This window comes from Hemicordylus capensis, chromosome 5 (assembly GCF_027244095.1).
Source record: "Hemicordylus capensis ecotype Gifberg chromosome 5, rHemCap1.1.pri, whole genome shotgun sequence".
NCBI classification, from domain to species: domain Eukaryota; kingdom Metazoa; phylum Chordata; class Lepidosauria; order Squamata; family Cordylidae; genus Hemicordylus; species Hemicordylus capensis.
Window position 1 is genome coordinate 233,490,593 of NC_069661.1, and position 15,084 is coordinate 233,505,676.

The 15,084-nt window shown below is 43.4% G+C and overlaps 1 protein-coding gene across 1 annotated transcript in view; it reads left to right on the top strand.

Annotated features, from left to right (window-relative positions):
- The window catches only part of PKP2 (plakophilin 2), a 104,871-nt gene that overhangs the window by 25,034 nt on the left and 64,753 nt on the right, over positions 1-15,084 (top strand). The window contains exons 2-3 of the mRNA XM_053257440.1: positions 2,870-2,982; positions 9,120-9,817. Coding sequence (XP_053113415.1) covers positions 2,870-2,982; positions 9,120-9,817 — 811 coding nt within the window. The remainder of the gene's footprint in view (positions 1-2,869; positions 2,983-9,119; positions 9,818-15,084) is intronic.

The window sequence follows — 15,084 nt, forward strand, 5'->3', positions numbered from 1 at the left end:
AATTGGGAGCACACACAGCTCGTAGAACTCAGTTGTCGATTGTGTGAATGACCTCAGCTAATTGTTCTTGTGATTGTGGCATTTATTATTTCTGATCTCACCAATGTATGCAGCACAAAAACTGCCAAATTAACATTTCTTGTTTATTGAGAGAAGACTAACTCATAGTGCCCCTTTTTATTCAGATGCTCAACTTTTACCATAGACTTCTTAGCCCTGGATTCTATGATGGAAAATATTTTGCATATAATCATTGGAGGGTTTTGTTTTGATATTGAAAGAAACAACATTTTAATGTGTTTTTCTCATAATGTATCACCTAATTGCGGTTAAAACAAAAAGTGAGCAATGCAGGTGATATGTTTTCTCTCCTGCATTCTCCTTTTATAGCTCTCCTTTGCAGGCTTTGTATAATGCCTATAAATGTGTCTTTCTCCCCCATTGCTATGGCCATGCCATTTCTCATCTTACTGCCTTAGAGTGACTTTCTTTTATACTCCCAAAGGGAAACCTATGCCAGCATTAGAGATGTGAATGCCCAGAAAAAATCGTAGAAATGCAGGGGTGGGGGGTGGGTGTTCCCATTTATTCCAGATTACATTTTTGTTTTTGTTTTTCCTGAAAAATGTTTTTAAAAATGGAAAAAATGAATTATGAAATGTTTTATTTTGGAATTATGAATAAAATATTTAAGAAAAGGTGTTCAGATATATTAATATAAGGAAAAGTGCTCTGGGCTTTACTCTCCGAAGTAAAGGAGAATAGTAAAGTTCTTGCTTGCTTCATTCAGATTCCTCCATCTTCTACAACAATGCATGTGAAAGAAACTGGTCTATGTTTGGAAATATTCCAAATCAAGAAATAAGGGAACATGTGAAAGGGAGAGAGGGTTATCTCAATACAGGGAATTCAGATTTTCTAAGTCTTTATAAAAATGAAGGATCAGAAGAAGCAAACACTGCTGATAGTGGTACAGTACTTCTAAATGCAATGTACCAAGCAGGATCAATGTTATAAACAAATCAGGTTATACATAATAAATGCTCCTAAAGAAACAGAGGCGCTTCACACGTTTGCTGTGAAGAACCTCAGTGAGGTCTGTGGTGGAGCCCTGGGCGGCCGGATCGGCCGCCCACACAACTGCTGGCTCCATCATGAAGCCGGCGGGGGCAGTGGGGATCAGAGGCCGCACGGCCCCCGAAGTTAACCTAATTTAGGGTGAGGGCATTTTAGGCAGGCTGATTGCCTTGGGAGCCCCGGCCTTGCCCGCAAGCCCAGTGGTTTGCACAAGCACTAGAAAACTGGCTAAACTCCCTTTGCCCGCTTTCCAGTGCCCATGGGAATAGCCTCACAGTGTGACTTTAGACCCACAAAGGGTGCTTTAATAATGCATAGATTTGAAATAATATATTTGAAATAATGCATATATTTCAATTTCCCCCCCAAATTTCCATTTTTTCCAGGGAGGAAAAAGAGTTTTTTCATGACTTCAAAATTTCTTGAAGTTTTACATCTCTAGCCAGTATCGGCAAAAGCATAAGTCAAAGGTTCTCAAACTTGAGTCCCTAGATGCTTGTGTGCTGCATCTCCCATCATCCCCAACCACAATGGCCTTTGGATGGGGATGATGGGAATTGTAGTCCAACCTCTGGGACCAAGTTTGAGAACCATTCAAAGGCTTTCATCAAGGGCTTTCTTTGCATCAGAACAACCAGAGGATAAGAACATGCATGAAGCCATCTACACCGTCCTTTTCTGCAGAGATTGTGTGCATTCAGTTATGCAACCAGTTCAGATACATTGAATTCCTTAGTCTAGCATGGGAAGTTACCTGAGTCTCCACAAGGGCTAGTGCAAAGTCTCTGATTAAAACAAAATTATAAAATCAAAATTCTGCATTGCATGATTCACTGGATGATCTACAGTTGATTGGCAGGGTTTCTGACTCACATTAGTTTAACTAATGGCGCAGTGGGAAAATGACTTGACTAGCAAGCCAGAGGTTGCCAGTTCGAATCCCCACTGGTATGTTTCCCAGACTATATCGGGCAGCAGCTGAAAGGCATCCTCTCATACTGCATGGGAGATGGCAATGGTAAACACCCCTTCTGTATTTTACCAAAGACAACCACAGGGCTCTGTGGTCGCCAAGAGTCGACACCGACTCAATGGCACACTTTACATTTAGCACCAATGGAAAGGCCTTTCCCCGCTTTCTGAATGAGACTGCTGAAATGAAGAAAGCTTGAGGGAAAATCAGGAGTGGATTTTTGAATGGAAGGAGTGTGAGCGCAGTCAACACAATGAATGGCTCCTGCGGGTGCTGTAAGATGTAACGGGGTGGGGCTGTAGCATCTGCTTGCATGTAGAAGGTCCCAAGTTCACTCCCTAGCATCTCCAGGTAGGCCTAGGGAAGACTCCTGCCTGGCACCTTGGAGAGTCACTACCAGTCAGAGTAGGCAATACTGGGCTAGATGGACCAATGGTCTGACTCAGTATAAGTATAATAACTTCATTTTAACTTCATTTTAAAATATTGTTTTAAGGTTTTAAATTCTTATAAAGTTTTGACTTTTTGTTGTCATTTATTTTAACCAATGTTTTAATTTGTCATTTATTTGTTTTAAACTAATTGTTTTGACTTTTTGTTTTTGTTGTAAACCACCCAGAGATGTAAGTTTTGGGCGGTATTAAAATATGTTAAATAAATAAAATAAAATAATGGTATACTTATACTCAGTATAAAGGTATGACTCATAAGCAGCTTCTTATGCATCTATGTTCGTATGTAGTCTTGCAAATCAGTGACTTAAACATTTCAGTTTCACCTGAAGTTGGCTCTAAACATATTTCTCATGTCTTTATACAGGGAGTCTACATCGTGCCATCAGTGTTCCAGAATATGTGTATAATCTAGATGTGGTTGAAACAGACCTTTCTCCAAAAGCTTCTCTTGGTGCCTCATACTATCAGTCTAAACAGGTGAGTAATGCTAAAGGAGTAAGTATTTTGTGTATACACGCACGCGCGCACACACACACACACTGAAATGTAGGTCTTGCTTGCTGTGCTTCAACAAAGCAAACTCTGCTAAATGAGCAAAGAGGCACCTTTTAAAAGTGTTGATTCTCTTTACTTAGCAGGGGGAGAGCAACTGGCCCTATCCACCCTTAGCACAGCATCCCTCCAGTGGCTGTTGCTGGTGTCTATCTTATGTTTCTTTTTTAGATTGTGAGCCCTTTTGGGGACAGAGAGCCATATTATTTATTTATATCTATGTAAACTGTTTTGGGAACTTTTGTTGAAAAGTTATACATATCCGTCGTATTCATATAACAAATGGCTGGATTATATTTGGTTGAGTTCACCTTTAAATTCTAGCAGTGGCTTCTGAGTTTCCCTTCATATTTTATGTTTGAAGGCCACACATACCTTAGTGTTGTAATGATCCCATAAATGAAAGCAATTGCAGAGATTAATGCAAAGAAGTAACATGAGTCTCCTGATTCTGCTGGGGAAGAATTGTCTCCATTGATATTGGAATAGACACTGTGAATTAGGTTGAACAAGTAAAATTGTGATCCCTGAAATTCAAAATGCTGTCATATTTTAATGACAGTGGCTGACATTCAGACTAACGGCTGTGCAACCCTCAGGGGCATATTTTTGGGAGGCACAAGGGCTTCAGAATGAAGTGGGGGGGTGTCAACAAGAAGTGCCCCTTCCCCATAATACCCACACAGCTTTAGAGCACCAGCACTGTGTTAATCTGGATGTCAGCCAGTATTTTGAATTTAGGAATCCATAGATGCCTATTTAATCTAGTATATTCCTCTATTTCCTTCTATAAAGGAATATTGTTCTGTAAAGCAATACTTTGAATTTTAGGAATCATTATTGTACTTTTATAACATAATTCAGAACAGCAATTGAACGGTTTAAAAAAGCTTGCAACTCTTACATACATCATCTGTACCAGGAAGGAACCTAATCCTTATTTCAGACACTGGAGCCTTTTGATTTGATATGAGCCAAGAGGAATTCTGCCTTTGTTTATATTTGCCAGACACATTGTGGACTTTGTAGACTGAAACCATCTTGTTTGGATTAAGTTAAGTAGACCCCAGCTTTTAATTACAGTGTCTGAATTTATCTAATTACTTGCTTTCCTTTGTCCCTTTCTCCTTCATCAGTAGCTTAACTTGTACCTGCATGACAGTACCCTCTTGTGTTCTCACACCACAGAATTAAAGAGAATGTCATGTAGTTTTTATGCTCAATCACAACAATGAGTAGCTACTCTTAAGGTGACTGAATGGGAAAGTAATAGAAGCTTATGAGGAAAGCCCAAGACAGTGTTTAAGCCAGGAAACTTAAAAACCTTGGAAACTGAATGACTGCTTGAACAAATGGGTAACTCAACCTCATGAGAATGACCCTCCCAGATAATCACATCTCAGCACATTATTGGAGAGATGGGATTCTTGTGCCTCGTATTGGCCGTGCAACTAGTGATGAACAACTAACTGCAGGGAAAGAGGGAACAGGTGACTAGGTTGTCCAGTCTAAGAACAAAAGTGGGGGGAACCAACCCTATATTGTTATCCTGAGGTCTTGGAAGGGGGCAAGATATACTGTATTTACCTGAGTTACCTCTACTTAACTTAATCTAAACAAGATGGTTTCAGTCTACAAAGTCCACAATGTGTCTGGCAAGTATAAACAAAGGCAGAATTCCTCTTGGCTCATATCAAATATTTACCTGAGTGGAAGAAACTTTGTCTTCATGATTATGAGTCTTAGGTAATTCAAGTAAAGTTGCTTTATTAATGCAAAAGTAGTTCAGCTGAAGTGGGTCAGAGAGAGCCCATACAGGTTTCAAACCTGATGAGACCCAAAGACTGACTACAATGCACAGCACATTATCTTATCCAATAACATATGGAAGTTACATGTTTTAACTTTGTCTGTCCAAGCCTTACTTAAACTGCAATGACTTCCCCCAAAATCTGTTTTCAAGCTAACAGTTTCCTGTTGCCATGCTAAGCCTAACTGTCATCTTGTCCTCTATTTGCAAGGCGTTTCTGCTTAAAGCAGCTCTGGCATAAAAGCAAAATGGCTTCGGTATGGTCAAGCAAGGCAAAGCAGCCCTCACACCTGAATCCAAGACTAGCTCCACCCCCCAGTTCTTTGATGTTGGAAATGCGGGGGGGAGGGGTTCGCCTTACGTTCAGATTTGGGTACATATGGGTAAATGTACATAGGAAGCTGCCATATACTGAATTAGACCATTGGTCTATCTAGCACAGTATTGTCTTCACAGACTGGCAGTAGCTTCTCCAAGGCTGCAGGCAGGAGTCTCTCTCAGCCCTATCTTGGAGATGCCAGGGAGGGAATTTGGATCCTTCTGCTCTTCCGAGAGCACTCCATGCCTTAAGGTGAATATCTCACAGTGCTCACACATCAAGTCTCCCATTCATATGCAACCAGGGCAGACCCTGCTTAGCTAAGGGGACAAGTCATGCTTGCTACCACAAGACCAGCTCTCCTTGATAGATACAAAATCTCAGGAAATAAAGAGAAGGGGATCTGGCAGGGTGGCAAGGGAAACATGATACCAGGTCCAGGCAGTAGACCACAGTAGTTATGGCCATGCAGCAGCATAATGGGAATACATAGACTCTAACCCCGATTCAGGGCACTCAGATGCCTAGAAAAAACCCTGCAGCTAACCTACAGAGACACACCAGCCAAATGCTCTGTTTAGAGCTGCACTTGAAAATGGCCCAGGGTGCTGCCTGCTTTGAGGAGGTGGGAAGACAGTCAACTGCTGTTGCATCATCTGCTCTGTCTTATAGCTTCCAGATCTAATTCAAGATTCTGGTCCAGCTCCTTAAAGCCCTGGACCGTGTATATCAAAGAGAACATCATGTATGGCCACCTCCACCTGTTAAAAGAACTGATGGAGAGGTCTTGCTTACAGCTCTTTTGTGAAAAGAGGTAGAATCTACTGGATGAGGGAGCCAGGCCTTATTTGCAATGGTCCTACTGCTTTCCAGTGAGGTCCTTCAATGCATCTTCTTACATTTAGGAAAAAAATATCTGCAAGGCATGGTATTTCAGCAGCCATCTTCCAAGTGATCTAAGGTTTGTTCTTGTACAGTTGCTCCCATCTATTTTATTTATCTGTGGTGAATGTATATAAATGCATATACTGTAATGTGGATTTTTGTATGCATGTTTTGATTATGTGTTTCACTGCATGTTTTAATGATGTTGCATGTGCCACCTTAAGTGGTGCAGCAGGGAAATGCTTGACTATCAAGCAGAAGGTTGCCTGTTCAAATCCCCGCTGGTACTGTATCGGGCAGCAGCAATATAGGAAGATGCTGAAAGGCATCTTCTCATACTGCACGGGAGGAGGTAATGGTAAACCCCTCCTGTATTCCACCAAAGAATTCCACCACAGGCTCTGTAGGCGCCAGGAGTCAAAATCGACTTGATGGCACACTTTACCTTTAATGATGTTGTAAAACATCCAGTGGTGACGTATAAGACAAACCCTTAGTACATAATGATACAGTGAGCCAAGTAAGCAGACGAACCCTGAACACTAAAAGCTAACCATGCAAAGAGAGCATGCAATATTTTCCAAATACTAGTTAGTCTCAGGCTTTGATGAATTTTCAAGGAGAAAGAATTCCATAGTTCTGGGAAGCTTCTAGGAGGATCTCCTTTGCATTACATTTACTGGTCTGGCTATTAAGTGTAAAGATTTCCATTTGTCTTCTTTGTCCTCCTTGCATGTTTACACAACACACATTCAATACCCAGCCCTTGATATGTGCATCGTCTGGATGTGTTATGTAAACACCCAATGAAGACAGACCCTGTAGGCAGAAGCTTCTACATGGATCTCAGAACACAGTAAGCTGCCTTATACTGAGTAAGACCATTGGCTTGTCTAGCTCACTATTGTCTACACTCACGAAGAGAAATTTCTTACAGCAGACAGTGCTCTCATGTAGTCGCCCATCCAAATGCAAGCCAAGATGGACCTTGCTTAGCAAAGGAGACCATTCATGCACACTGCTATAATGCCCCAATCCCAACAATGTAGAATGATATAAAAACAATTGCTAAGGTAGTGGGAGCTGCACTTGTAGAGGTACATGTAAAGGAGATCCAAGGGCCAAATTACATGTTGCGCTGGAGAGCCATGGTTTGGATTTACCAACTTAATTTTTTTAAGCTCCTTGGATTGTTGAAGATGTGTTGACTCAGGGAAGTCAACACATTGACTTCCACAAGACCAGATCTCTTAGGGAGGAGAGCTGGTCTCGTGGTAGCAAGTATGACTTGTCCCCTTTGCTGAGCAGGGTCTGCCCTAGTTACATATGAATGGGAGACTAGAAGTGTGAGTACTGTAAGATACTCCCCTCAGGGGATGGAGCCGCTGCATCCGGGAAGAGCATCTGCATGCTTGCATGCAGAGCAGGGGCATGGCTAGGGGAGAGGGGGGCCATGTTCACCCCTCTCTCTGGCCGCCCCCCAGAATGAGGGAGATAATGAAGAAAATAGGGAGGGGTGGAGCTGGAAGGCTCTCAGGAGCTGTGGGCCTGGATTTTTTGAACCCTTTCACTCAATTACTGCTACACCCCTGATGCAAAAGGTTCCAAGTTCCCTCCCTGGCATCTCCAAGATAACACTGAGAGAGATTCCTGCCTGCAACCTTGGAGAAGCCGCTGCCAGTCTATGAAGACAATACTGAGCTAGATAGACCAATGGTTTGACTCAGTATATGGCAGCTTCCTATGTTGTTGTTGTTGTTGTTGTTACATTTATATCCTGCTCTTCTTCCAAGGATCCCAGAGCAGTGTACTACATACTTAAGTTTCTCTTTCACAACAACCCTGTGAAGTCGGTCAGGCTGAGAGAGAAGTGACTGGCCCAGAGTCACCCAGCTAGTTTCATGGCTGAATGGGGATTTGAACTCGGGTCTCCCCGGTCCTAGTCCAGCACTCTAACCACTACACCACGCTGGCTCTCTCTCTTATGTTTCCTGAGCAGCATTGGGGAAGGGATATATTACCTTTCCAATGCACTGTTTTGCCAAAGTCAAACACGTACACCCTAGCAGCTGTTGGTTCTATTGGCCAAAAAACAAAAGCTAGATACCCATATTGTTCCAGATATAGTGATATGATGACATGGTTAAGGTTATCTACTAACCCAACATCTCTGAGGTCTCCTAGTTCAAATTTTGGGGTTGCCATTGAAACCTTCAGAAACTTCAGCAGCTGCTTGTATCAAGGCCTGGCTGCTTGTATCATGTTACTCCAATATTATTTTATTTGCATTGGCTCCTAGTTTTGTGTCTGAGCCTAGTTTGACGTGCTGGTTGTCACTTTTAAAACTCTAAAAATTTCAGGCATGGTTGCTGTGAAGTGAATTCTTTGGTCATGAATGAGAGAGAGAGAGAGAACGGAGAAAAGGATTTTCTCCCTCTCTCAAAACACTATAACCAGGGATCATCCCATAAAACTCATTGCCAAGAAATTTAGGACTGACAAAAAGTACTTTTTCACACTAGCCTTTGGATGGATAGGGCAGTATAGAAATGTAATAAATAAACAAGCTGTCACGGGATGTGCAGATAGCCACTAGCTTGGATGGTTCAACAGGGGGCTTCAACAAATTCATGGAGGATAAGTCTATCAGTGACTCCTAGTCTCGATAGCTATAAGCTACCTCCAGGTTTGGAGGCATCAGGCCTCTGAATACCAGTTGCGGGGGAGCCACAGTGGGAGAGGGGGCATGCCTTCATCTCCTGCTCATGGGCTTCCCAGAGTCATCTGATAGGCTACTGTGGGAAACAGGATGCTGGACTAGATAGGCCATAGGCATGATCCAGCAGGGCTGTTCTTATGTTCTCCAGGTCTTATGTAGATGAGTGTTGAGGTAGCATGTTGGGCGTGGGTGAGGCTCTGCTAACCTCCAGTGGAACTTATTTCCTCACAGAGAGGACTGAACAAAATGGCTGATTATCACAAACATCCACTTCAAGACTATGTTCTTCCTGTTGACCTGTGGTTTTCCTGTTTTTGTTTTGTTAACAGATGGGCTCCCGATTTCACTATGAAAATGGCTGGGATCCAAGAATCCAGCCATATCACTCATACGGGACAATGGAAGAGAAGTCTCAAAGGCTGCCCTTGAAGAGACTAGAGGTTTCACCTGACAGCAGCCCTGAGAAGCTGGCTTATCTGCAGAATGAATTCCGTTACAGCAGGGGCCTCTCTCTAAGGCATGGCGATAGTTGGAGATCCAGTGCCATGCCACCGAGATATGCTCGTTCTGAGATTGTTAATACAAGCCACATTACCCCAAGCAGAGGGTACAGCATTCAAAGGCACTTCCACATTGGGCCTGTTAATGACACGGTGGTTGACAGTGTTCCTACCAGCCCGGGCGTGCCAGTGTATCAGCGGATTAGAAGCAGTCGGAGTATGAACAACCTTTTGGAGAAAGAGAGTTACCCAACTTCTGGTTCTCCCATGGGACAAGTCAAATCTCCCATCACTTCCCAAACTGGATCTCAGCTCAGGCAGTCTTTGAGATCCAGTTGGCATCAGAGTACCTACAGGTCACAGAGCACCAGGGAGGCCTCCCAACCAGCTTCAGTCACCAGCACTACTGCCAACTTGAATGAGAAGAGGATGCCAATGACAGCAGCTATGGCAGCTGCAACCGGAAGCAGTCTCCTGCACCAAGAAAGGATAGCCACCAGTGGGTTGCAGCTAGGGTCACAACTATTGTAAGTTGAAATGGCACTCAGTTCAGTGCCTAAGAACATGCTTTAAGTTACTGTATGTACCTCGAGGTCATGAAGCATATACCCAAATTGGAACTGTTATTATTTTGTTTACTACATGTTATTTCCGCCTTTCCACCAGAGAGCTCCTTGAATTTATCTAATCTAAACCTTTTTAAAAGCCTTTGAAGCAGAAGTGCACCTAGATAATTTTGGAGCCTGGACCTAAAGGCTTTTGGAGCCCACCCACCCCTCCCCGCTTTGCTGGAGTCCACACCACCCAGGACAGACTAAAGAGGATCTGGGGGCCCCCAGGGGGTATGGAGGCCATGGACTTCAGCCCTGAAGTCCAGGGGTAAGAGCACCACTGGTTTGAAGATAGTGTCCATTGCACCATCGTAGCCCTCTTCTCTTCACATAAAGGGGACATGCATGAGGGGAGCATGATCACACCAGTTGTCCTCATATATGCATTCAGCATAACTCCTGGTGGAAGATGTGCTGATTTCTAGCAGTTAAATTGGCAAATGAGAAATGGCTGCATGCACATGAACATTAAGGCACAAGGTGGCTTGGTCACCCTTAATCTCATACTAATGATCACTCATACCTATCCCCACTCCATATTACACGTTGCTGAAGGCTCTTTACCGCAGTAGTACTCTCTGTTTATCCTGCAACAGTCAGTCTTCCACTGTTGAAAAGCCAAGAGGGTGGTGGTTCTTTTGATGGAGATTGTTTTGAACATCATACAGTTTCGTCCAGTATTACTTGAATGAGTCTACATGCAAGGAGGTGTAATGGTTTTATTGTTGACTAATAAAGTCATTAAAATTTGTTGGATGTTGACTCATGCAAGTAGTGCTGGATGAAATCCCTTGATGTACAAAACAATCTCCATCAAAAGAACCACTACCCTCTTGGCTTTTCAAGCATCAGCAGACTCACTAGAGGAGTGCTGGTCTTGTGATAGCAAGCATGACTTGTCCCCTTAGCTAAACCGGTCTGCCCTGGTTGCATATGAAAGGGAGACAAGAAGTGTGAGCACTGTAAGATATTCCCCTTAGGGGGTGGAGCCGCTCTGGGAAGAGCAGAAGGTTCCAAGTTCCCTTTCTGGCATCTGCAAGATAAGACTGAGTGAGATTCCTGCCTGCAACCTTGGAGAAGCCGCTGCCAGTCTGTGAAGACAATACTGAGCTAGATGGACCAATGGTCTGAATCAGTATATGGCAGCTTCCTATGTTCCACTGTTGCAAGTCTTCATAGTGTGCAAATAACTCACATATCAAAGATGCTGTTTCTTAGAGTTTGTAGTAAAACTCATGGGATTGAAGATGAGTTCTTTCAGATTGATGATGGTTAGACATTAAATCCATTAGGTTACAAGACCATTGTTTTCAGCCTGGTCTAGAGATTGAATTCCAGGTTAGATGCAAGGTCTCTTTGTAAGGTCATTTCTATCTTCCTTGGTTGTCAGAGAGCAAAAACAGGAAACAGAAAAATCAGCCGCCAACGTCTCCTGGCTATTGACTGAGCTAGACCTGTCTAAACAATCCCTAATTGCTGGTTATACAATAGACTCAGCTAGTTCTGTTTATATGATTAAGGTACTCATCTAGAGCAGGGGTGGGCAAACCTGGCCCTCCAACTGTTATTAAACTACAACTCCCAACTTCCCCAGCCACAATTTACTGAACTATATTTGTAGTTCAACAACAGCCAGAGGACCATGTTTGTTTTGGAGAGGGAATTCCAGTGCATCAACCTTTCGCACCAACTATCCTAATGATCACTAGGGGCACTGGGAGTTAGTAAGGGTCTCCTTACCTGTCCCTGCTGGCTTCTACTCTATGACATAAGAACACAGGAAGCTGCCATATACTGAGTCAGACTATAGGTCCATCTAGCTCAATATTGTCTACACAGACTGACAGCGACTTCTCCAAGGTTGCAAGCAGGAATCTCTCTCAGCCCTATCTTGGAGATGCTGCCAGGGAGGGAACTTGGAACCTTCTGCTCTTCCCAAAGCGGCTCCACCCCCTAAGGGGAATATCTTACAGTGCTCACACATCAAGTCTCCCATTCATATGCAACCAGGATGGACCCTGCTTAGCTAAGGGGACAACTCATGCTTGCTACCAAAAGACCAGCTCTCTGATCCTGCCTTGACACTTCTCTCCTGCCTTGATCCCTGCCTTGACTCCTCAGGTACTTCCTTTAGTGAGTCTGTCCTCTTCCCTTTCTCCTAGAGAGAAGATGGAAACATATCTCTCTCTCCCTACCCATTCATTATGTAGCTGATAGATAGGATAGGTCTTTCCTATCCCAAATGTACTTTGCCAGTAAATCAATTTAGTTTAGACTCTACAATGATCTCCATGCGTGTTCCTTGAACAACTGCAACAACTAAACTCCACAGCTTGTAACAGGAGTGGTCGCTTCCTTGGTGCTTTGCTGAATAATTACAAACCCCAACAGTTTGCCTACCTCTGCCCTAAAGTTCTACAGACTAACAAGAAGGTTGGCACAATTACAGTGTGACTTTCCTACTTGCATGTATTCTATACCCTTAATACTCTTGTGGCAACACAGAGATATATTAAATAACCTGTTGTAAGACAGTTCTGTTTTTTGGATTGATTGATTGATTGATTAAATGTTATCAAGTTGGTGTCGACTCTTAGTGACCACATAGATAGATTCTCTCCAGGATGATCTGTCTTCAACTTGGCCTTTAAGGTCTCTCAGTGGTGCATTCATTGCTGTTGTAATCAAGTCCATCCATCTTGCTGCTGGTCATCCTCTTCTTCTCTTTCCTTCAACTTTCCCCAGCATTATGGACTTCTCAAGGGAGCTGGATCTTTGCATAATGTGTCCGAAGTATGATAGTTTGATCCTGGTCATTTGTGCCTCGAGTGAACATTCTGGATTGATTTGTTCAAATGGATTGATCCATTTGTTTGTTTTCCTGGCTGTCCATGGTATCCTCAAAAGTCTTCAGCACGTTCAAAAGCATCAATACTTTTTCTGTCTTGCTTCTTCAAAGTCCAGCTTTCACATCCATAGAGTGTCACGGGGAAAACCACTGTCCAAACGATTCTAAACTTTATAGATATAGACACGTCATGGCATCTAAATATCCTATCTGTTTTTTTAGCAATTCAAAATATGCCTTGGCAGCTAAAGTGTATTAAATAGCAGGTTGTGCACCACATAGTGCCTTAATGACCATGTACAGGCATTTGCACGCAAGTGCACCAGAGACCAGATACATCCATTCCCCAATCAGAGATTTAACCTCTAGAGACTGTGGGAGAGGGGACTCAGTCATGAAGAATGAACCTCAAATAACTGGTACTAATAGCATGTTAACAAGTCCTCCCACAAAAGGTAAAAATAGGGTCAGTGGTTGACTAGGAACAGAGAACACACAAAAAAGAGATGGTTCCTGATAAATAGGAGATTAAGTGTTGACCTGTTGACATGAAGCTTACTGTACATGTAGCTTACAAAACTGCAGGCCAAACTAGATGTTACGTTATATGGTTCACATTCCCCAGATCTTTTCTTTTCTGAAAAGGAGCTACAGGGAGCCCCCAATCCAAATCGGGAACATGGAATGGGGGGGAAACTCTTCCCCCTGGTGCCCTTCTCCCACTGAAAATACCTCCCCTGAGCTGCTCTTTCCCCCCAAAGCTACTATTGGCAGCAAGTAACAGCTTTGGGGTAAGGGTGGCTCTGGGAGGGGCAAGGGGGCAGCACCCCCTCAGACAAGCAATTTCCCCCCTCGCCTGCTTTGCCCCCCCTGCCCCATTTCTGTTTCAGAAACCCAACATATGGGACACAGCTCACCCCCACAAAAATGCGCTTATGGGAGGAAAGCTGGTCTTGTGGTAGTGAGCATGAATTGTCACCTTTGCTAAGTAAGGCCTGTCTTGGTTTACATTTGGATGGGTGACTATATGTGAGCACTGTAAGATATTCCCCTTAAGGGAAGAACAAGAAGGTCCCAGGTTCACTCTCTGGCATCTCAAGGTAGGGCTGAGAGAGACTCCTGCCTGAAACCTTGGAGAGCTCCTGCCGGTCATTGTAGGCCAGGGCTGCTCAACTTCGGCCCTCCTGCAGATGTTGGCCTACAACTCCCACAATCCCTGGCTGCCGTGGCAGGGGATTATGGGAGTTGTAGTCCAACACCAGATGGGGGGGTTTGAAGTTGACAATCCTGAATCTAGATGGACTAATGGTCTGACTCGGTATAAGACAGTTTCCTATATTCCTCTTTGCCCCTTCTGTGACCACCCTCAATTTTTTCTAGTGCTGCTACTGCTTTGAAGGCAAATTACTTACAGCAGGCAATTTTCAATGGGCCAACAGAGTTGGGCTGGGAGGTGGAAGGCTTAACTCTACACATATGCCATAGAGTCTGCTGTTTCTGGCTAAAAAAACAAAATAGAGCAAAATGAAAAACCCTATGGGGAATCCCAAGAATGGGATTCACCAGTGCATTTCAAGTAAAAGCTGCCTTAGCCCTTGCACTATCTTCCAGAGACAGAACATTATTCTTATTTCCGCAACCGTTTAGCCATTTCATATATTGTTTTCGTAATGATCTTCTGCTCTGTTCATTTCTGGAATTCCTGCTCCATTCCACTAAGTCTTAACTGCCCTGGATTTGCTTACCCAGGAATTAAGTTTGCAGCTGTTAAGGTATACAATGTCAGGACAGAAGGATTTATTCATGTTATCAGGTCATAACACATCCCTATGCAGTAGACTACTTGTAGCTTGAATAACAAATGGAATTGGACAGAACTATTTAATCCGCCAGGGAGTTCTCCAGACAGCAGGCTTTACTGAGAGTTTTCTGAGAGGCTTTACTGCAAACTCAACATCCAAAAAACCCATGCAAAAAGTAGATTTTTTTTGCCCTGGATATAAATCGGGTTGCAGTCTAACGAGCAGTGAAAAACCCAAATCGTGTGTGAAGTGCTCCCCGATAGCTCACAAGGAATTCGGGGTAAATCTGCCGAATATGTGAATATGCCCACTTTGTTCCAGAGGAGATGCAAGCTAAAAGCGGGTGTGGAAAACTTCCAGGTGACTATGATGTTTGCTGAAGCAGAGTGAATTCTGGATAGCTCAGTATCGGTCGAAACAGCTGACATTTTGATATCATCTCCACTTGAGAAGTCTAGGAGGAAATGGGCAGAGCTCACAAAGTTTAGCTGGTTTGATACAGAGTACATTTTATGCATCCTTCTTGGCTACAT